Genomic DNA, 23209 nt, shown 5'->3' on the forward strand with positions numbered 1-23209 from the left:
GCCCAGTACTCCAGCACAATTACAGATCTACCTCCTTACCTTTGCTTCCAGATCCCTTGTAATTAAGGCCAGCATATCATTTGCCTTCCTAATTGTTTGCTATATCTACATGTGAACCTGTTGTATTTTTTTTTATAAGTACCTTCAGGCAAGAGGGAAGGCAAAGATTTTCAGTGTAAAAGGTTTACAGTGGAAACACACACTTACAATCATTAGTGCACAAAAGGAGACCATTCTGCCCATGGAGTTCATGCCAACTCTGCAGAGCAATCCAGTCAGTCCCATTCCCCTGCTCTGTTCCTGTAACCCTGCAAGTTTATTTCCCTCAAGTGCCCATCCAGTTTCCTTTTGAAATCATTTATCGCCTCCGCTTCCACCACCCTGGTAGACTAAGAGTTCCAGGTCAGTATCACTCGCTGTGTATAAAAAGTCTTTCCTCTCATTCTCCTGCATCTCTTACTCAAAAACTTAAATCCATATTCCATGTACAATACTGCATTCCTTTATGGTGTTGACGTATCAAGTTATGCTGATGACGTATCAAGCCAAAATGGCTCACGTTGGTCTTGGCAGATGGTTGACAAAAATGTCAATTACTGCACACTGAATTTAAGGAAGGACATTGAAGGTTGCTTTAGCTTGGGCTGAATTCGGTCACTTGAAAGGGAAACCAAGAGAAGTTGTGTCGACTTAAAACCTGAAATGGCTTTGAGGACCATGTACCAGGTATTTGATAAGTGACCAGCTGAGTTAAAACAAATAAACGTAAATATGTTGTTAAGTAAAAGTAAAAAACTGCAGATGCTAGAAATCCAAAACAAAAATACCTGGAAAAACTCAGCAGGTCTGGCAGCATCTGCGGAGAGGAACACAGTTAACGTTTCGAGTCCGAATGACCCTTCAACAGAACTAAGTAAAAATAGAAGAGAGGTGAAATATAAGTTGATTTAAGGGGGGGGTGGGACAAGTAGTGCTGGATAGAGGGCCAGTGATAGGTGGAGATAACCAAAAGATGTCACAGACAAAAGGACTTCACCTTCAACACCTTTGTCCTTTTTAACTGTGTTGTTCCTCTCTGCAGATGCTGCCAGACCTGCTGAGTTTTTCCAGGATTTTGGCTTTTGTTTTAAATATGTTATTATTGGTTTTGAACTGTTTAAGCCGTAAGAAAGTCATAGGAAAGATGAGAATCATGGAGCATCCAGCCAAACGGTCCTGCTGCCAATTTTTCTGTTTAACGTAGGTTGGCCGGCCCCATCAAAGAGCTATCCAATTAGTCCTATTCATCTGTGTTTTCCCCAAAGCCCTGTAAATTTCTCAACTTAGTGTTTATCCAATTCCCCTTTGAAAGTTACTATTGAATCTGCTTGTAACACCCTCCCAAGCAGTGCATTCCAGATTGCATAACAGTTTTTTTTCTTGTGGCGCCCTGGTTCTGTTTTCAATTACCTTAAATCTGAGTCATTACCTTAAATCTCCTGCCACTGGAAACAGTTCCTCCCTGTTTACTCTTACAAAACTCTTCATGATTTTGAATACCCCAAGAAAATCTGTCTTTAACACTATCTGCCCTAATAACAACAACTTGCACTTATATAATGCCTTCTATGTAGCAAAGGGCTGCATTATCAAACAAGATTTCATACCGAGTCACATAATTAAAAAAAAGTCTTGCATTTATATCTTTCACAACTGCTGGAGATCTTTACAGCCAATGAAGTACTTTTGATGAGTAGTTTCTGTTGTAATAAGGAAAGTGAAGGTTATCAAAACCTTAGCCACAGAGGTAAGTTTTAAGGAGCATCTTACAGGAGGAAAGATAGGAGAAAGGCAGACAGGTATAGGGAGGGAATTTCAGAGCTTAGGGCCTTAACAGCTGAAAGCACTGCTGCCAGTGGTCAAGCGATCAAAATTCGAGATGCACTAGAGTCCAGAATCGTAGGAACACCGAGATCTCAGAGGGCTCTGAGGCTGGACAAGGTTACGGAGGAGAGGAGGGGTGAGACTATTGAGGGATTTTAAACAAGAATGAGAATTTTAAAATCGAGGTGTTGCTTAACTTACAGCCAGTGTAAGTCAGCAAGCACAGAGGTGATGGGTTATTGGGATTTGATGTGTTAGGACATGGAGAGCAGAATTTTGGATGACTTCAAGATTATGAAAAATAGAACTTAGGAGACTGGCCAGGAGTACATTGGAATATTCAAGTGCAGTGGTAACAAAGGAAATGGATGAACGATTCAGCAGCAGAAGAGCTGAGGCTGGGGTGGAGATGGATAATGTTAAGGAGGTAGAAATGGACAGTCTTCGTGATGGGGTTGATATGTGGTCAGAAACTCTGCCCCTGCCTCAGTGCACACAGGTCGAGTAGGATGAAGAAAGATAGTTCGCTTCAGTCACATAAGATGTAATTTTGTGACTTTGTTAAGAACCATTTTGAAACTGTGGTTGGGGAGGAAACTTGCTGTCTGGAAGACAACCTGAATTTCTTTATATGTAACTGAATGTTTAAACTGGTATTGTTCTAGTAAAAATTCTCTGTACCTTCCCTAAGGCCTTATCTCCCTTTCTGAAATGTGGTGCCCAGAATTCACCTCTGTTCCACCTGGGGCCTCACCAGTGTTTTGGACAGGTTTAGCATAACCTCTTTGCAGTTGTACTCTCTGCCTCTGTTTACAGAGTCAAGGATCCCAAATGCATTTTTTCCATTTGTCTTCTCACCTTCTGCTGCCTTCAAAATTTTGTGCACAAACATGCCCAGATCGACACCCCTTATAAAATTGCACCATTTATTTCATATTACTTCTCATTCTTCCTAACAGAATTAATCAGTTGATGCTTTTCTGCTTTAAACTTCATCTGCCATAGTTTCTACCTATCTCACCAGACTGCCTGTCCCCCTGGAGTCTGTTACTCACTGTTCAATGTATCTCCAATTTCATATCATCTGAAAACTTTGAAATTTTGCTTTGTATACCCAGATCCAAGTCATTAATGTATATCAAAAACACAGTAGCCCCAACACTAACCTCTGGGGAACACCGCAGTATAAACTTTACTCCAGTCTGAGATAAAATTGTTCACCATTGATCACCACTTTCTGGCCCCAAGCCAATTTCATTCCTACACTGGCACTGCCTCTTTAATCCCACAGGCTTTAATTTTGCTAGCAAGCCTTTTTGTATTGTTTCCTCAAATGGCTATTGAAAATCCATAAATGTATCAACTGCATCATGCTCATCAACCTTTTGTTACTTCATCAAAAAATCTTGATCGAACCATAGTGATTTTGAACACAGCAATATTCTAGTCTTGCTTTACAATAGAACATTGATGTTGCAGGTAAGTAACATTTAAAAAGTCAAGGAACAAGTAGCTGCTGAGAAGTTAACAATTTGGAGATACTGTTCTGAAGCTTTTTTCTGAGCAGAATAGATAGCAAAAACATCACTGACTGACAAGATTATCTGTTTAATTCTTTTGGTGGCGATGAAGGATTAACAATAGTTCTGTAAACTACTGACTGTACTTCACACACCACAATCTTGGTGCTTGTGTGGACTTTGGAGATATAAATAAATGCATTATCCAGAAAAAATGCTCAAGTTTCTAGTACTATTCGAAGATGTTAAATTGTCCCAATAGACACACAGAGAAATTGGGTGCAAATTGCTTCATCCCAATGAAGCAATGAGTACCTCTTCCTGAAGTCAACTCATTGTGAACTTTATTTCACTGCCTGAAATGGGGGGGGAAAAAACAATGAACTGTCTCTCTGACACTGCAAAGATCTCATTGAATGCATTTAAATTGAAGAATATTGTCATGAAGCTATTAATGTATACAATATTTTGGAAAATATTTTTCTTTTAAAATAGAGGTTTAGTCTGTAGGTGTGTCTTAATTGGATTAAAGCCAGCTAGTCTGGGTGCTTTGATAGGTACTAGTTTTGACATACGAGAGAAATAGCGTGTATTTGCATTTTTTGAATTGACCATTCAACAAGTGGGGTGAAAACTGACACCTATCTAGCAGATACCAAGCAATATGTTTATATTACTAATAAAATTGGCACTATGAAAGGGGTTTTATTGTTAGAGAGATTTAGTTCAGTGGTTGGTAATACAATGAGAATTTACATTCACTGGGCGGTGCTAGGTATAACTTTAGTTTTCGGGTGTGCAAAGCAGAGGCAATGTGAGATCCAAAGGCAGCTGAAAGCTTCCAACTGTCTCCACAGTAACCAAAGTGAAAAGAGCCTCATTTTGAATTTGTACGGTGTCTGGTTAAGTCTATGGGTTGCTGTTTCGTTAATAGAGATTAGTTTGAGAATTTGTTAAAAGTGAAAGTAGTTACTTGTTGCCGTGTATGTATGTATATAAAGGTGTGTATATATATGTATATATATATATATATATAAAAACCCATGTAAATTAATACAATGTTTCATTTAGCTTAATGTAAAACCTCGAGAACTCGTAGTCTGATTCCTGAATTTAGAGTTCCATCTCAAACATACCGCTTAAAATTATAGGTATGACAGTTGTTTAAAGTTTCTCTCTGGGATTTTTAAATAACTCCGCTTTACTAGCTGCATTGGTTACAACACTGTTTAGGAGTCTCTCCAGAACTCCATGATGGTTAAGTCTCAGCAGAAGTCCATGATGGTTAAGTCTCAGATAATAGATGATGGCAAGTGTTTTCTGCATTTTTACTTGCATCCGTTGAGTAAGACCACAATATGGGCTTTCAACAGGGAAAGATTGTGCATTATTTATCATTGATACTTGGCTAACCTACATGAACTGACAAATGAAGATTATGGCATTGGTAAGGATTCACCTCAAATTCATTCCAGCCTGAAATGTTCAGTTATTGAGATGAAAGGAAATTGTAGCCAGCATTCTTTTGAGGGACTTTGGGCAAAAACAGAAGCTTTCTTGACATTTTAGAAACAAATAGCATAATTATTTTGAACAGATTCCCATGGAAATGTGAAAACTGCATACATAAAATGTAAAGCCTAAAGATGATAGGGAATGTAAAGAATGTCCTATTCTAAGTTAAATTATTTTAGATTCCAACTAACATTACTGCATATATTGAGACATTTAAGGGTGTGGAATCAAAACTTATTTTAAAATTGTTCTATTTGAAATAGGAGTGAGAATTTCTGAATCCGTACCCAAAAAAATTGAAATTTGGCTGTTGTTTGAAATTCCCACCCTTGATGCACTTTTCTTTGTTTGTTGCATACATCATAGTCAATAATGTAGTGCTTCTCCAAGCTGGCAATTCTTGGGTGGAGGAATGAGATTGCTTCTGACTACATTGAAGAGGATAAAGGGAAAATCAAATACAGACCGTTATTGCACAAAAGGCCATTTACAAACAAATTAAGGCTACTTTTCTGTCGCTTCAGCCCAAGTGCTATTAAAAATTCTCCTTTTAATCTTCACCTATCTAACATATCAATATCCATTCCCGTGTTGACAGTCCAAATACCCATCCTGTCCACAAAATAATTTGTTAACTTAATATTGCAGCCTACAAGACATAATAAGGAATGATCTTCATGAAAATTGCACTATTAACTAATGGCAAAAAGCTGATGATAGGAAATAGTTTTGATATTCAAAACCTACATTTAAATGTAGTGTTATCTCAATCATTACTGTGAGGGAGCAATGCAAAGAGTTTGTGTTTGTGAGTTCAAAATAAAAATAAAATGAATCAGTTTTTTTGACACATCCGATTGGTGTGTATTTGCCATGTTTTGTGGCCCTGGGCTAGATCATGCATTCAATATACACAGTTATGAAAGTTTGCTTCACAGCTCATGTACAATTGCTTTGGTAATTTTTACTTTCCTTTTCTACAGTTACTGATGAGGAGGTCAGAAAGCGAATTTCTGAAGAGCTGGCACAGGAACAGGCCAGACAAGATTTGAATCTGCAAAAGAGGTTAGTGTGGTGTGTGTAATTGGAAATTTTTAAGGCTTTCTTCATCCCAGCATCCTCCCCTGTCTTCTGACATGATGATGTCCCATTATCTGACCTTGCCTTGGCATCTGGAATACACCTGCCTTAAGTGTAAATTCCTTTTATCGATGATTGTTGTTTCTGCATTCTTTGCAGAATTAAAATGTAATTACTAATTTGATCATACTTCTTTTGACTTTGGTGAGATGAGACATCAATTTCCTTGAAACTCAAATGTTAAAAAATTAGACTTCAAAAGGTAATGTATTTTTCATTTTAATTTGTACCAAATTTTAATTTGCTTTGCAATAGTGACTACATTTCAAAGTAATCCTCTATATGTGAAGTGTTTTAAGAAGCACTGAAAGATGTGATAAAGTTCTATATAAATGCAGGTTTCAGTTTCCACCTTTTAGTCTTCATACATAACACCAAATGTTGAAGGATATTTTAATGGCCTGGTTCATTTTCAATTGTGAAGCCATGTTCCATCAGCCTCAACTCTCCATCCAGGTCCAGCTGGTTAGTTTGCAGAGTTGAGTGATTGTCTGAAAGGTTTGTGTTTGCTCCAGTGACTTGATTACTTTTGACCACTGTAATGTTCAATGTGTAATATAAAATGCTGTACCCAAGAAGTAGCAACTCACTCCTTGCTTCACTGGTTGTTAAATTTCAACCTCCTGTATCCTCGTGGAGAGAGGTTACTTTTCAGTGCTTATTTAACAAAATAATGAAGTATGAATAGGAATTATATGCAGCAGTGAGATTGACACAGCAGAATAGGTAGAAGTGTTTATTTAATAAAGCCATTAGCAGAATGAAACATTTCAGAATCCACTATGTATCAAATTTGTTCATCACAATCTCAGAAATGCTCATGTTTTCTAAATATGCTCATCCTTTATTAATCAGCCTCTAACACTACTGAATCACAAGGATGAGTAAATGGGAGTGCACTCTTAAGGAAAAGACAGGTCCCTTTCTCTTCATTTAAAGGAGCTGTACCATGATGTCACAAGGGTTGCATTTGTAAGGTGGAATTCCTAGAGTTGTGAATACATTTAGATAACAAGCTGTGCTTGAATTTAAGCCATTAAGCCACAGGATTTGCAGCTGTTCCACACCTCTCAGAAAAACAAATCACAAGTGCCAGAAATCTGAAATGAAAACAGAAAATGGTGGAGTCATCAAGATCAGAAGAAAAAAGATTAAGCTAATAGTTTGTCTGGATTTCAACCTCAAAACTGTTATGAGCAGACAGGAGCAATCCTTTATTGGAGAGTCCAAAACCCTAGAGTAGAGGCGAAAACAAGTTGTTGAGATTGCTTGTACATGCATTCCAATTGTTTTCACACACAAGTGGCTTATGGTTTTAGTAGTGTCAGCTGTGGCATTCTTGCCTCTGAATCAGAGGTTATGGGTTGAAGTTCCACTCCAGACATTTGAGTATAAAACTCTAGGCTGACAATGCAGCGCAGTACAGAGGGAGTGCTGTATTTCAGATGAGATGTTAAAGCATTCTTAAAGCACTCTTGGGTAAATGTTAAAGTTGCTAAGGCACTATATTGAAGAAGAGCAAGGGCATTCTCCCCTGTGCTATTGGCAATATTCCTTATCCTTCTCTGGCAACCCCTCGATATTGAGGGTGACTTGCTTCTGCCTCTGGTTCGATGGGTTTTGAGTTGGCTGATAAGCCCAGTGTGCAATCTGCAGACTCTGCCACATGTGGGACAGCTGGTGCTTGGCAGGTTAAGTCGTTGAGTTGTTGGAATGCTTGTGTGCTCTCCGACACTTCGACTTCACCTCTGCAAGTTCCCAAAGCAGCCTCTCAATGTGCCCACTGCCTTCCCGCGCGCACTTTTTTATTTATTTTGGCCAGTCACAAGCCAGGGACCTTTCTTGAGTCAGTGGGGATGTTTGACCACTTCAGGGATGTTTTGAAGATTTGAATCCACAAGTTGTTACTGTTGCCCTCCTAGGAATCTCCTGCCATGACCAAGCACCAGGTTGGGCAGTTGCTTCAGGAGCCTAGTGTCAGGCATATGAACTACACGTGCTGTCCAGCAAAGCTGATTTTGAGTGTTTAACATCTCAATGCTAGGCACATTAACTTGGGAGAGGACACTGCTGTTGGGAGAGGACACTGCTGTTGGACCACCTTTCTTGCCACAAGATTTTGAGGATCTTGCAAAGACACCACTTCTCCAGTGCTTTGAGAGAACTGTTGTAGGTTGTCTCAAAAGTCTCTGAAGCACGGTAAATTATGACTTGAGTCTGGGATTTAAGATTCTTGTCCTCAAGTACCCTTTTCCTTAAGCTTCAAAGGCTGAGCTGGGCAATATTTATCCCTTAATTAACATCACCAAAATAGATAAAATACTCTCTTCATGATCCCATTGCTGTCTGTACTTGTTGCGCACAAATTGGCTGCCATATTTCTTACAAAATTGACTACAAATCCAAAGTACCTCACTGGCTTTTTAGCTCTTTGGGAAATCTTGAGTGCGTGAAAAGTACTACATAACTCCAAGTTCGCCTTTTCTCCTTTAATTGGGCCTGTACATCGTTGTGGACATGCATTTTGATTGCTGTGTTTCAGTTTGTGGCATGCATTGTAGCAGTTAGAAAGGCTTGCACTTGAATTGCAATCCCCCCCAAAAACCATTTACAGATTGTACAGTTGCTAAAAATTATAATGAGATAAATTTTTTAGTGAACAAAGAGAGGCAATATAAACCAAAGGATACAATTCTAAAGGGAATGCAGGAATAGATGGAATTGGATTTTTATGTGCACAAATCATTGGAAGTAGCAGGGCAATATGAGAAAGTGGTTGAAAAGGCATGCAGGATTCTAGGTTTTTATGTAGAAGCATAGGATACAAAAACAAGGAAGTTATGATAAACCTTTATAAAACACTGGTTTGGTCTGAACTTGTGTATTCTGTCCAATTCTAGTCACTGCACAGGAAAGAAGTGGGGGCTTTGGGCAGGGCGCAGAAGAGATTTATGAGAACGCTGTCTCCTGCAATGCAAGGTGGCCACCGATACCTGTCTGCGCATGCGCACTGGTCCGTGCATGTGCAGAGAACCACATCACTCCATTGCGCCCAACCTGCCAGACACTATTTTTTTCCCGTCAGTTTGAGGGGACGAAGTGATATATGTAAGCCAATCAGAGCTGCAGGCGCGGGACTGAATGTATCGTGTGATTGTAGAAGTTTGGCACCTGCTTGAATGAGGGCAACATTGTTACCAACCGAGGCCCAAAGTGAGATTGAGTGGTTTAAACCATCAAACCAATGCCTGGAACAATGGCCCTCTGTGTGCTTCGGTGGCACCCTCCAATTTGGGAAACTGTGGGGCGAGCGCTGTTGGGCGTCATCTGAGTTCTTTTACTGGTTTGGAGACGGGGTCGTGTCTGGTGTTTTCTTACAGCATCTGCATTTGCTAAAAATATATTTTAACATCCATGGGAAAACTTCTTTGACGACTGTTTGATAAGCATCTCTGCCCCTGGCCACTGCCTACTCCATCGCTCACCATTACATAAAGGTGCAAAACACTAGAACTGCCCATGGACGATGTTGGCAACAAACGCATCCTTATCAGAACGGTTCCATTCAATTATAAGGGTAGATTAGTGAAGCTGGGGTTGCTCTCTTTAGAGAAAGAAAGTTGAAAGGAGAATTGGTAGAGGTATTCAAAATTTTGAGGTGTTTAGACTGATCAAGAAAACTATGCCTATTAACACAAGGGTCACGAACCAGAAACTACAAATTTAAGATGGTTGGCAAAACAGCCAAAGGCCACACAAGAAAAAACATTTTTGTGCAGTGATGGATAGGATCTGGAATGCGTTACTTGTGAGTGTGGTGGGGGCAGATTCAACTGCGGTTTTCAAAAGGGAAAAGGATAATTATTTGAAGAGGAAAAATTTGCAAGTCCATGTGGAAAGCTTGGGGAATGGAAAAAGCTACATTGTTCTTGAAGAGACCGGCACGAATAGCCACCTTCTGTGCTGTAACCATTCTATGATTCTGTGACTTTGAGAGAGAAATGTTAACAAGTGCATTCGGAACTGAAACAATTCAAGGGAGCGTATAAAGGAAACTCTTTAAATAGATGCTGCTGGGAATGTGGAATTTCTGCCATAAATCAGTGTAGAAGCAGTCTGTTAATTATATTAAAAGGTATTAGTTGCTTGAAAAAGATGAATATTGGAGAACAAGCAGACAAGTGGGACTGGATTAAGTGGCTGTGTAGAGAAAAACTTGGCCACAGACATGATGAGCTGAAGTTTTGTTTAATGCTCAGGTCTCTAATTGCATAAACTCCCAGCTTTTCTGGAGAGAATGTCATTCGATCTTTCACTTCCACCTGCCCAGCCAGAACAGGCAGATGGAGCTCAGTTTCATGTCTCTTCCAAGAGGTACCATCTCCAAGAATGTTAGGCTCTCTGTGAACCACTCTGGAGTGTTGTGCTAGATTAAGTGCTCCAGTCTTGTGGCTGAAACCCACAACCTGCTGACTCAAATAAGTGTGGCCAACAATTCAGCCAAACTCATTTTCTAATACAGATAAACCTGCTGGCGCCAACTTTGAGCACAGTAACCATTGATTAATTGACACTTCCAGAAAAAGTACATGAAAAATAGCCAGTTATTAAGCTAGATTGAGAAGTTGTCCTCATAACTTGATCGTAGCAATATAAAAAGGTGGATTTTTCTCAAATGATCTATGATTACCAGGAACTACAGTTCATATAAGCAAGATAAATAGTCTTGTTTGTGTCAAAGCAGGAATGATGGTATACTTTCATATAAGCAGCTATAAATAGAATCTGTACATTACCGAAGAAAAAAAAAAAGTGATTTAATACGTTAATAAGCTTTGATCAGTACCATTGTGAATAGTGGCAGGTGGAAACCAACAAGTAAATATGCTTTAATATTGGAATTCTCAGAACAAACTGAAAACGTATTGAGAATCTTATTTATTGATGCAATGTCAGGAAGCTGCTGTAGTTCATAATGTTAGTGAGCATGATCACTTAAGGAAATAGAAAACTCAGGTTTTTAGAACCTACTATAATTCTAGACAAGTTGATAAAGAAAAGTATTAATTTCATCAAACAGTTGTTTTTCATTAATCTGGCAAATGTTAACCAATTTGCATGCTATCACTATACAAAACTTTTGTTTATTTTGTGTAACCTGGTAGAACGCGAGACCCTCATGCATATATTACACAGCTTTCAGGCCTCATTCAGCACAATCTGAAGAATACCTTCAGCATAGCAAAATTGGATAGGATTTGTTGTATCTCCCCACATGGCAGTCAGCAAGCACAAGGCAAGTATTCCCATCCCCCGATGCATCCAAAGAAACTTGGGGGTCCAAGTACCTAATTAAAATAGCTTGAACAGGTGCAGAAAATAATCTAAAAGGCTGATGAAATGCTTGTTTTATATCTTCAAGACTAGAATATAAAGATCAGAAGGCTTGTTTAAACTATACAAAGCCTCGGAGGATTACACGTGGAGTACTGTGAGCAATTCTGTGTCCCACACCTCAGGGAGGGTATTTTGGCCTTGCAGCGAGTGAAGTGTGGATTTCCCAGAATGATGCCTGGACTTGAAAGATTAGTAGGAGGAATGACACAAACTGGGATTGTGTCCCTTGGTAGTTAGAAGGTTAAGCAGTGATTTGATCTAAGTTCTCAAGACATTAAGGAGGACAGATTGGGCTAATTCTGCTGTTTGGAGAGTCTACGTCTATGGGAAACAAAAACAAAACTACCTGGAAAAACTCAGCAGGTCTGGCAGCATCAGTGGAGAAGAGCACAGTTCTGGCTGGGCAGGTGGAAGTGAAAGATCGAATGACATTCTCTCCAGAAAAGCTGGGAGTTTATGCAATTAGAGACTTGAGCATTAAACAAAACTTCAGCTCATCATGTCTATGACCAAGTTTTTCTCTACACAGCCACTTAATCCAGTCACACTTGTCTGCTTGTTCTCCAATATTCATCTTTTTCAAGCAACTAATACCCTTTAATATAATTATTCTTCAGATTGTGCTGAATGAGGCCTAAAAGCTGTGTAATATATGCATGAGGGTCTCGCTTTCTACCAGGTTACACAACATAAACAAAAGTTTTGTATAGTGATAGCACGCAAAGTGGTTAACATTTGCCAGAGTCCTTGTGAGCCTTCAACAGAACTAAGTAAAAATAGGAAAGGGGTGAAATATAAGCTGGTTTAAGTGTGGGAGGGAGTTGAGACAAGAAGAGCTAGGCAAAGGGCCAGTGATAGGTGGAGATAGCCAAAAGATGTCACAGACAAAAGGGCAAAGAGGTGTTGAAGGTGGTGATATTATCTAAAAGAATGTGTTAATTAAGGGTAGAAAGCAAGACAAACAAGGTACAGACAGGTCTAGTGGGGGTGCGGTGGGGTGAAGGAATCCTAAAAAGGCTAAAAGGTAGAGATAAAACAATGGATGGAAATACATTTAAAAATAATGGAAGTAGGTGGGAAAAGAAAAATCTATATAAATTATTGGAAAAAACAAAAAGGAGGGGGAAAAAACGGAAAGGGGCTGGGGATGGAGGAGAGAGTTCATGATCTAAAATTGTTGAACTCAATATTCAGTCCGGAAGGCTGTAAAGTGCCTAGTCGGAAGATGAGGTGCTGTTCCTCCAGTTTGCGTTGAGCTTCACTGGAACAGTGCAGCAAGCCAAGGACAGACATGTGGGCATGAGAGCAGGGTGGAGTGTTGAAATGGCAAGCAACAGGGAGGTCTGGGTAATGCTTGCAGACAGACTGAAGATGTTCTGCAAAGCAGTCACCCAGTCTGCGTTTGGTCTCTCCAATGTAGAGGAAACCGCATTGGGAGCAACGAATGCAGTAGACTAAGTTGAGGGAAGTGCAAGTGAAGTGCTGCTTCATTTGAAAAGAGTGTTTGGGCCCTTGGACAGTGAGGAGAGAGGAAGTGAAGGGGCAGGTGTTGCATCTTCTGCAGTTGCATGGGAAGGTGCCATGGGAGGGGGTTGAGGAGTAGGGGGTGATGGAGGAGTGGACCAGGGTGTCACGGAGGGAACGATCTCTACGGAATGCTGCCAAGGCGGGTGAAGGGAAGATGTGTTTGGTGGTGGCATCATGCTGGAGTTGGCAGAAATGGTTGAGGTTGATCCTTTGAATGAGGAGGCTGGTGGGGTGATAAGTGAGGACAAGGGGAACCCTATCATGTTTCTGGGAGGGAGGAGAAGGCGTGAGGGCGAATGTGCGGGAGATGGGCCGGACACGGTTAAGGGCCCTGTCAACCACCGTGGGTGAAAACCTCAGTTAAGGAAGAAGGAAGACATGTCAGAGAAACTGTTTTGGAAAGTGGCATCATCAGAACAGATGCAACGGAGGTGAAGAAACTGAGAGAATGGGATGGAGCCCTTACAGGAAGCAGGGTGTGAGGAGCTGTAGTCGAGGTAGCTGTGGGAGTTGGTAGGCTTGTATTGGATATTGGTGGACAGTCTATCACCAGAAATTGAGACAGAGAGGTCAAGGAAGGGAAGGGAAGTGTCAGAGATGAACCATGTGAAAATGATGGAGGGGTGGAAATTGGAAGCAAAATTAATCAATTTTTCCAGGTCCCGACGCGAGCATGAAGCAGCACCGAAGTAATCATCAATGTACTGAAGAAAGAGTTGTGGGAGAGGGCTGAAGTAGGACTGCAACAAGGAATGTTCCACATACCCCATAAAGAGAAAGGCATAGCTGGGGCCCATGCGAGTACCCATAACCACACCTTTAATTTGGAGGAAGTGAGAGGAGTTAAAGAGTGTGAGAACAAGTTCACCCAGACGGAGGAGATTAGTGGTGGATGGGGATTGTTCGGGCCTCTGTTCGAGGAAGAAGCGGAGGGCCACCAGACCATCCCGGTGGGGGATGGAGGTGTAGAGGGATTGGACGTCCATGGTGAAGAGGAAGCAGTTGGGGCCAGGGAACTGGAAATTGTTGATGTGATGTAAGGTGTCAGAGGAATCACGGATGTAGTTGAGAAGGGACTGGACAAGGGGAGAGCGAATGGAGTCAAGATAGCGAGAAATGAGTTCCGTGGGGCCGGAACTGGCTGACACGATCGGTCTGCCGGGACGGTCCTGTTGTGGATTTTGGGTAGGAGGTAGAAGCGGGCCGTCCAAGGTTGGGCGACTATCAGGTCGGAAGCTGTGAAAGGAAGATCTCCAGAGGAGATGAGGTCAGTGACAGTCCTGGAAACAATGACTTGATGTTCAGTGGTGGGGTCATGGTCCAGGGAGAGGTAGGAGGAAGTGTTTGCGAGTTGACGCTCAGCCTCTGCGATGTAGAGGTCAGGTCTAGGGGATCAGAGGCGAGGTGGAGTCAGGTCTAGGGGACATTGTCTAAAAATTAGAAGAAAACCTTTTAGCAATGAAATTAGGAAACATTTCTGTAATCCAAGGGTGGCAGAAGTTTGAAACTCTTGCGCAAATAGCAATTGATGCTGGATCAGTTAATTTCAATTCTGAGATTAACAGATTTTTGATAACCAAACTCTAGTTAGGTCACAGCTGCAGTACTGCATGTAGTTCCAGTCACCTTACTATCAGAAAAATATGATTACACCAGAGAGGTTAGAGGACATTTAAGAGGCTGTGGACTGGACTGGAGAATTTTAGTTATGAGGGAGATTGGATAGTCCACAGTTGTTTTCTTTGGAACTGAAGAAGCCGAGGGAGTACCTAACTGAGGTGTATAAAATTATGAGGAGTCTGAGAGTGGAGAGGAAGGTCCTATTCCCCTTGGTTCAGGCATCGAGATTTAGGCTAAAAGAGAGGTTTAGAGGGAAATCGAGGAAAATTCTTGCATCCAGAGAGTGCTGGGGATCTCCTTTCAAGGGTAACAGAGGGAGAAATCCTCAACCTTTTTACAAGTACTTGGTTATGCACATGAAGTGCCGTAATCTGCAGAGCTATGGGCCAAGAGCTAGAAAGTCGATAAGGCTGGATGGCTACTGAAAGACCAGTATAGATATACTGGGTTGCCTCCTATGTTGTAAATTTAAATGATTTTCTATGTATATCTATCTATGATCCTCACCCATGGAACTCAGCCTCCATTCATCATGTTAGATTAGATGTCCACCCAACACAGCCTTGATAACATAGATTCTTGTGCAATGTTTGGATGTGATTTTATGATCGCATATTGGGAATTGAAGAATCTTTTGGGAGTTTAACGTTTGACTAAATAGACAGGTCAAAGCCATAATATTACTAATTCAATTTTAACATGCAACTTTCAAAATTGAGTAAGTAATGCCTGAAGAGTAATGAACAGGTTGTTGAAAGTTGATCTAAATTCCAAGTATCACACAGGAGGTCACACTTGGTGTGTAAATCCACTGAAAGTCTCAGCACCTGTTTTTGCTTATGCTAACAATATGTTTCAACAGCATGTGGTAGATACCGTCCTCAGTTTTGTCAGGTGACATTGTTATTTTTCAAAAGGAACCCAACAGAGATATCAGTATATTGAGTAGTAAGTTAATAGGCGAATTCGGGCTGAGGGAGAAAGTAACAAAATTTAAATCATAGTTACTATGCATGTATGTGAATGCATGGAGTATAGTAAATAAGATTGGTGAGTTACAGGTGCAGCTTGCCATGTGGAAATATGATGTTGTGACGCTATCAGAGACCTGGCTCAAGGAAGGGCAGAACTGAGTGTTAAATATGCCTGGGTACAAGATGTTCAGAAAAGGAAGGAAAGGAGGAATGGTGGCCATATTGGTTAAGGGGAACACTGCAGTGCTGGAGAAAGAGGATGCTCCAGAGGGTTCAAGGACAGAATCAATTTGGCTAGAGCTAAGTAACAAAAAGGGTGCAATTATATTGCTCGGCATAGTCTAACTATTGGGAAGAATGTAGAGGAATACATCTGCATGGAAATTACAGAGAGATGCAAGCATTTTAGAGGAGTTATAATGGTTGACTTTAATTACCCAAATGTAGTGTAAAGGGTAGGGAGGGGCAAAAGTTCCTAGATTGTGCTCAGGAAAATTTTCTACTGCACTATGTGTCCAATCTGACAAGAAAGGACACACTATTGGACCTGGTTCTTGGAAATGAGGTGGGCCAAGTAGATCAAGTGTTAGTGGGGGAACATGTAGGAGACAGTGATCATTGTATTGTATGCTTTAAGATGATCATAGAAAAGGACAATAGGCAATCCAGAGTAAGAAAAATTAACTGGATGAGAGCCTACTTCGATGGGGTAAGAACAGAGCTGGGCCAGATAGATTTGGATGAAATATTGACTGGAAAAACTGCAGCTGAACAATGGGCGACCTTCAAAAAAGAATTGGTCTGGGCACAGTCAAGGTATATTCCATCGAAAGGGAAAAATAAGGCAAACAAGTCCAGAGCTCCCTGGATGAAAAAGGATTAGAAATTAAGGTTATAAAAGTAAAAGTGTGCTTATGACAGGTGTCAGGTAGAAAATACAATTGAGAACCAAGAGGAATACAGAAGGTTCAGAGGGGAGGTGAAAGAGCATATTAGAGAAGTGAAGAGGGCATTTGCGCAAAGACTGGCAGCCAACACAAAGGGGAATCCCAAGGTCTCCTATAGGCATATAAACAGTAAAAAGGTGGCAAAAGGAGGAGTCGGGCAGATTAAGGACCTAGAAGGGAATTTACACATGGACGCAGGGGCAATGGCTGAGGTATTAAAGGAATACTTTGCATCCGTGTTTACCAAGGAGGCAGATACTACCCAGGCCATGGTGACAGATGAGGAAACTCTGTGACTAGAAGTGTTCAAAATTGATTAGGAGGAAGTGTTGAATAGACTGTTGGTACTTAAAGTTGACAAGGCACCAGGACCGGACGAGATGCGTTCAAGGATATTGAAGGAAATGGGAGTAGAAATAGCAGGGGCACTGGCCATAATTTTTCCATCTTCCCTACACCGGGGGGAGGTGCCAGAGGACAGGAGAATTGCAAGCATTACACCCTTGTTCAAAAAATGTTGCAAGGATTAGCCCAGCAATTACAGACCAAGTCAGTTTAACTTCAGTGGTGGGCAGGATTCTGGAAATAATTACTCGTGATAGAATTAGTGGTCACATAGAAAAATATGGGTTAACAAGGAAGAGCCAGCATGGAGTTTTAAAGGGGAAATTGTGTTTAACTAACTTGCCGGAGTTTTTTTTGAAGAGGTAACCAAAAAGATCGATGAGGGTAATGTGGTGAACATGGATTTTCAAAAGGCATGTGATACAGTGCCCCAAAACAGACTTGAGAAAAGTTATTGCTCATGGAATAGCAATGTGGATACAAAATTGGCTGAAAATAGGAAGCAGAGAATAATGGTCAATGGATATTTTTCGGGCTGGAGGAAGGTTTCTAGTGGAGTGGGTTGGTATTGGGACCCTTGTTTCTTCTGATATATATTAATGATCTAGATCTTGGTGTGCACGGGACAATTTCAAAGTTTACGGGTGATGCGAAGCTTGGGAGTGTTATGAACTATGAGGACAGTGTGGAACTTCAAAAGGACATAGACCAGTTGGTAGAGTGTGCAGAAAGGTGGCAGATGAAATTCAATGTGGAGAAGTGTGAGGTGAATTGTATGAAGAACATGGACAGACAATATAAAATAAAGGGTGAAATTTTGTAAGGGGTACAGGAGCAGAAAAACCTGGGTGTATATGTGCATAGATCATTGAAGGTGGCAGGACAGATGGAGAGTGCAGTTAATAAAGCATATAGGATCCTGTGCTTTATTTACAGGGGCATAGAGTACAAGAGCAAGAAGGTTGCGCTGAATTTATATAAGACACTTGTTAGACCTCAGCAGGGGTATTGTGTACAGTTCTGGGTGCCACACTATAGGAAGGATGTGAACATATTCGGAGAGAGTGCGGAAGAGATTTACAAGAATGGTCCCAAGGATAAGAAACTTCAATTACGAAGATAGATTGGAGAAGTTGGGACTGTTGCCCTTGGAGAGAAGGCGGCTCAGAGGAGATTTGATGGAATGCTCAAAATCATGAGGGGGCTGGACAGATTGGATAGGGAGAAGCTTTTCCTGCTCGTAAAAGGATCAAGAACAAGAGGGCACCAATTTAAAGATTTGCGAAAGAAGTAAATGTGATGTGAAAAAGAACCTTTGCACACAACGAGTGATTCTGGTCTGGAACACACGGCCTGGAAGTATGGTGGAGGCAGGTTCAATAGAGGCATTCAAGAAGGCAGAAGATGATTTTCTGAAGAGAAAAAGTGTGCAGGGATATGGGGAAAAGGCAGGGCAATGGCATTAGACCATAATGCTCATTTAGAGAGAGAGAGTGCAAACATGATGGGCCAAATGGCCTCCTCCTGTGCTGTTAAAATTCTGTGATTAAACTGGTAAACATGTTCTGGATTCAGAAAGCTGTTTGATCACGACAAATATATATAGATTTTTAGCATACATAAACATTCGCCATTAACCCAATTGCTGTTTTACTCCTAGTCACTCGTGAGCTATTTGGCTTAGTCTTTTTGTGTCAGTTGATCTGGTGCTAATCACATTTTTAAGTCATGGAGCTGTCAGTTCAAACCCAATACAAGGAGTTTGCACAAAAGCTCAAAGCTGACATGCCAGAACATACATTGCTGGAGATATACTCCTTCAGAAGGCATGCTTAACTGAGGGTCCTTCTACCTGTTCTTTGGTTCAGCTGGACATTGAAGATCCCTTGCCACTATGAAAAGAGCAGGAGATTTCCCAGTGTCATAGTTAACATTTCTCCCTCAATCAACAAAAACCAAAAATGCCATCTCATTGTTGTTGATAGAATCTCATGGTGAGCCATATGGCTCCACATTTGTTGATCTTACACTTGCACTTTGGAGTTTTTCATTTTTTATTCTGCAGTCCTCCTACATTCCCTGGTATCCATATGTACATTGAAAATGCCAAGAGAAGTTGACACTTCAATTGTATCACACAGAACTTTGGCATCGGAGAAAGCATACTTGTACACAATGGTACCTGGTTTAATCCCATGTTTTAATGAGGTTGATGTTGTTATTTTATGTTGCTGAATTTATTTGTGGCCCAAAGGGCATATACATGGTTGCACATCCAGTGTCAGTTTGCAATAGGAAGTTGCCTTGAGGGATTTGTGTTGGGGTTCAGGAAATTGGGATAAATAGAAGTTGGGATCAATGGCAAGGACTCACGATTTTTAAAAATTAAAATGTGATTGTTTATAAGTTCAGATAGAGTGGCATTTAATTTTATAGTTGGAAGCGTAATAAAATACCATGGAATGAAATCGGAAATATTTGTGTTAAAATTAGACTCTTTAAATTTCTTGCATTGTTTGGACCAGTTTAGCTGCAGCAAACAGTCCATTTCAACGTTATGATCTTTGCACGTCATTGTCTGAGCCTGAAAAACTGCCGAGGGAAAGCATCCAAAGAACATGTATTTTTCCGAATGTTCAAGTTTTGTTTTGTCAGAATTAGATCAAAAATATAAATCAGTGTTTGACAGATGAAAATTTGGTTGTCAGATTAATAAGGGACAATTTCCATTGACAGAGTCCACTGTAATATTAAAACTGCTTATTTACTGTATCGACCAGTACTGCAAGTTGGTTGTCCAGTCATGTAGAAACTGTATTAATACAGTACACTAAAATTATAAACTGGATTGACATGATTTTTTAGGACGAGTTCCTGATTGTTGCCTGGTTGCATTGAGCAAGAAGGAGAAACTTGCAGGAAGGGCCACCTATGTGGCTCTTGTACATATCCTTGCAGCTTGCTCAAGAACAAAAAAAAAAGCCTGAAAGAAGGAAGCCTGCAGTCCCCCATGGAAGGAAAGACTAGGCAGAAACAACAGAAAATCCAAGTTAATTGAAAGTGATCCCACTTGAATCTGTAACTGTTTTGTGTTTTGCTGCTTTAATCTAAGTTCAAATGAAGTGCGCTTTGATTTCACTGGAAAGTGCATTAGGGCTTCTGCACGAAGGCAGGCAGCTGTTTAATCCAAGAAACAGTATATTGAGTCATTGCTTGTAGTATGGGATTGAACTGTTAAAGACATGTTGATGAATAATACAACTGACTATTAGAAAAGTTTTTACTTTAAATCAAATCAATGTGGACTAATCTTCTCCTGTGCAACTCTGTGAACCTGTGCAATTGATAAGACGGCTGATGTTCCAGAACTGGATCTTCGCTGCGGCTGCTGCCATGGTCTAATCTCCATTTCAGATTTGGCTGTCCTTGATGAAGGCAAATATATTAACGCTGTGCTTATTGGGAATCAGTTACTGGTGTTCCTTCACAAGGCTTTGAACAGACAAAATGAATACTGCAACAACTGAATGTAGTTCAAGTTGAGAAACATAATGAAAATACTTCTTTTTATTTAGTCATTCATGGCATGTGGATGTCGCTGGCTAGATCAGCATTTTTATTGCCCATCCGTAAATGCACTCGAAGGTGGCAGTGAGCTGCTGCCTTAAACTGCTGCAGTCCATGTGTTGTTGGTTCATTCACTGCTGTCAGGGAGTTCTAGGATTTTGACCCAGCAACAATGAAGGAACGATGATTATATTTCCAAGTCAGGATGGTGTGTGGCTTAGAGGGGAACTTGCAGGTGGTAGTGTTCCCATGAATCTGCTGCTCTTGTCTTTCCAGGTGGTAGAGGTCACGGATTTGGAAGGTGCTGTTGAAGGACCCTTGGTGAGTGGCTGCAGTGCATCTTGCAGATAGTACATCCTGCTGCCACAGTGCATCGAGGTTCGAGGTAGTGAATGGGATGCCAATCAAGTTGGACTGCTTTGTCCTGGATGGTGTTGAGCTCCTTGAGTATTGATAGAGCGGCAGTCGTCCAGGCAAGTAGAGAGCATTCCATCATACTACTGACTTGTGCCTTGTAAATGGTGGACACACCCTGGGGAGTCAGGTAATGTGTTACTTGCCATAGAATTCCCAGCCTCTGACCCACTCTTGTAACTATAGTATTAAATGGCTGGTCCAGTTCAGTTCCTGGTCAATGGTAACTCCCAGGACGTTGTTAGCTGGAAATTCAGCGATGGTAATGCTGCTGAATGTGGGAGGGAGATGGCTAGATTCTCTCTTGTTGGAGATGGTCATTGCCCAGCACTTGTGTGGCACGAATGTTACTTAAGAGGAAAGCTAGCATTACTGTAACATGCCATACCTTGTGCTGGTTGTGCTAACAATCGAAGTGCATGAGCATTGGAAGTATAGTGTGAAAACAAGCCAATTCATTGGCAAATAACTTTCCATACACTTAGCACTCTTCCCCCACCTCTCCAAAAAAAAACAAAATTAATCAGTGGTTTTGTAAATTGCCAAAAACCTTTCTATGTAATAATTCCTACCCTCTACCATTAACCCAAGATATTTGATATTCCAGTGCATTCTGTTTATTCAAATTGAGTTTGAAAATGATTCCGCATGTTACATTTTGACAATCTGCAGTCAATGTAACAAATCTCGCAAGGAACTTGGCAGATAGTAGAAGAATTTAGTGATGACCAGCATGCTGGAGGAGAGATTGTGAGGAGGTTTTCAAAAGCAGGCAGACAAGTTGAAAGGTGGATTTGTTTCAGGAAGGAGTAATCAAAGAGTAAAGCAACCAAAAGAATAGGGACAAGTGGTGTGAAGATGACCAGCGTGGAAGATGAAGGTGGTCAGTGTTCAAGAGGTTACAGATGTAGGATAAATTTAAAGCCACAGAATGATTTGTGAATGAGTTGCAATTTTGATTTTAATACTTCAGGACTTGAGTAATCAATGGAAATCAGTGAAGGATACAACAAGTGGAATAGTGCAGAACAGGATGTGAACAATAGAGTTCTGGATTAGTTTAATTCTGTGTGGGGCAGTACTCAACAGGAGTACAGCAAAAATTTGAAGCTAAGTATGAATACAAATCTGAATCAAGTGTCAGTGAGGAAGGACAGAGCCTTAAAAACAAAAAAACTGTGGATGCTGGAAATCCAAAACAAAAACAGAAATACCTGGAAAAACTCAGCAGGTCTGGCAGCATCGGCGGAGAAGAACCAAGTTGACGTTTCGAGTCCTTATGACCCTTCAACAGGACTAAGTAAAAATAGGAGAGAGGTGAAATATAAGCTGGTTTGAGGTGGTGAGGTGGGAGGAGAAGTGTGGGGTGGGGGGCTGGTTGTAGGGACAAGCAAGCAGTGATAGGAGCAGATAACCAAAAGATGTCACAGACAAAAGAACTAAGAAGTGTTGAAGGTGGTGATATTATCTAAAAGAATGTGCTAATTAAGAAAAGGATAGCAGGACACGCAAGGTACAGATAGCTCTGGTGGGGGTGGGGTGAAATAAGTCTAAAAGGGTATAAAAGGTATAGATTTAAAAATAATGGAAATAGGTGGGAAAAGAAAAATTGATATAAATTATTGGAAAAAACAAAAGGGAGGGGGAAGAAACGGAAAGGGGGTGGGGATGGAGGAGGGAGTTCAAGATCTAAAGTTGTTGTTCTCAATATTCAGTCCAGAAGGCTGTAAAGTGCCTAGTCGGAAGATGAGAGCCTTAGCTGCTGAGGAGATGCAAGTAAATCATAGAATCATAGCACCTTCCAAACCCAGAACCACTACCATCTAGAAGGACAAGAACATTAGATGGCTGGGATCATCACCAAATGGAAGTTCACCCCCAAGTCAGTCACCCTCCTGACTTGGAAATACAGTGTTCCTTCACTGTCACTGGGTCAAAACTCTTGAACTCCCTTACGAACAGCACTGTGCATGTACCTACGCCACATGGACTGCAGCGGTTCAAGAAGGCAGCTCATGATCACCTTCTCAAGGTCAACCAGGATGGGCAATAAATGCTGGCCCAGCCAGCAAAGCCCACATCCAGTTAAGGAATGGAAAAGAAATTGAGAAGCTATTTTTCCTGGCTGGGGAATTAAAAACATGAGAGCACAGTGTCAAGTTGAAGTCTGCTCGTTAGAATGAGATGAAGAGAAATATCTTAAAGGGTTGCGAATGTTTGCATTGTCAACCTCAGAGGTAGTGGAAGCTCCATCATTGAATATATCAAGGCTGAGGCAGATTTTTGGGGCCTCGGGATTGAGGGATTTAGGGAATGGACAGGAAGGTGGAGTTGAGGCAGAACATCAGCCATGATCGTATTGAATGGCAGTGCAGGCTCG

At 41.0% G+C, this 23209-nt stretch overlaps 1 protein-coding gene across 2 annotated transcripts in view; it reads left to right on the top strand.

Moving 5' to 3' along the window:
- Window positions 1–23209, top strand: part of chchd3a (coiled-coil-helix-coiled-coil-helix domain containing 3a) — a 328691-nt gene that overhangs the window by 64102 nt on the left and 241380 nt on the right. For both annotated transcript variants that reach the window (XM_041203373.1, XM_041203374.1), the window contains exon 3: window positions 5882–5963. In XM_041203373.1, coding sequence (XP_041059307.1) covers window positions 5882–5963 — 82 coding nt within the window. The remainder of the gene's footprint in view (window positions 1–5881; window positions 5964–23209) is intronic.

Source organism: Carcharodon carcharias, chromosome 13 (genome assembly GCF_017639515.1).
Source record: "Carcharodon carcharias isolate sCarCar2 chromosome 13, sCarCar2.pri, whole genome shotgun sequence".
NCBI classification, from domain to species: domain Eukaryota; kingdom Metazoa; phylum Chordata; class Chondrichthyes; order Lamniformes; family Lamnidae; genus Carcharodon; species Carcharodon carcharias.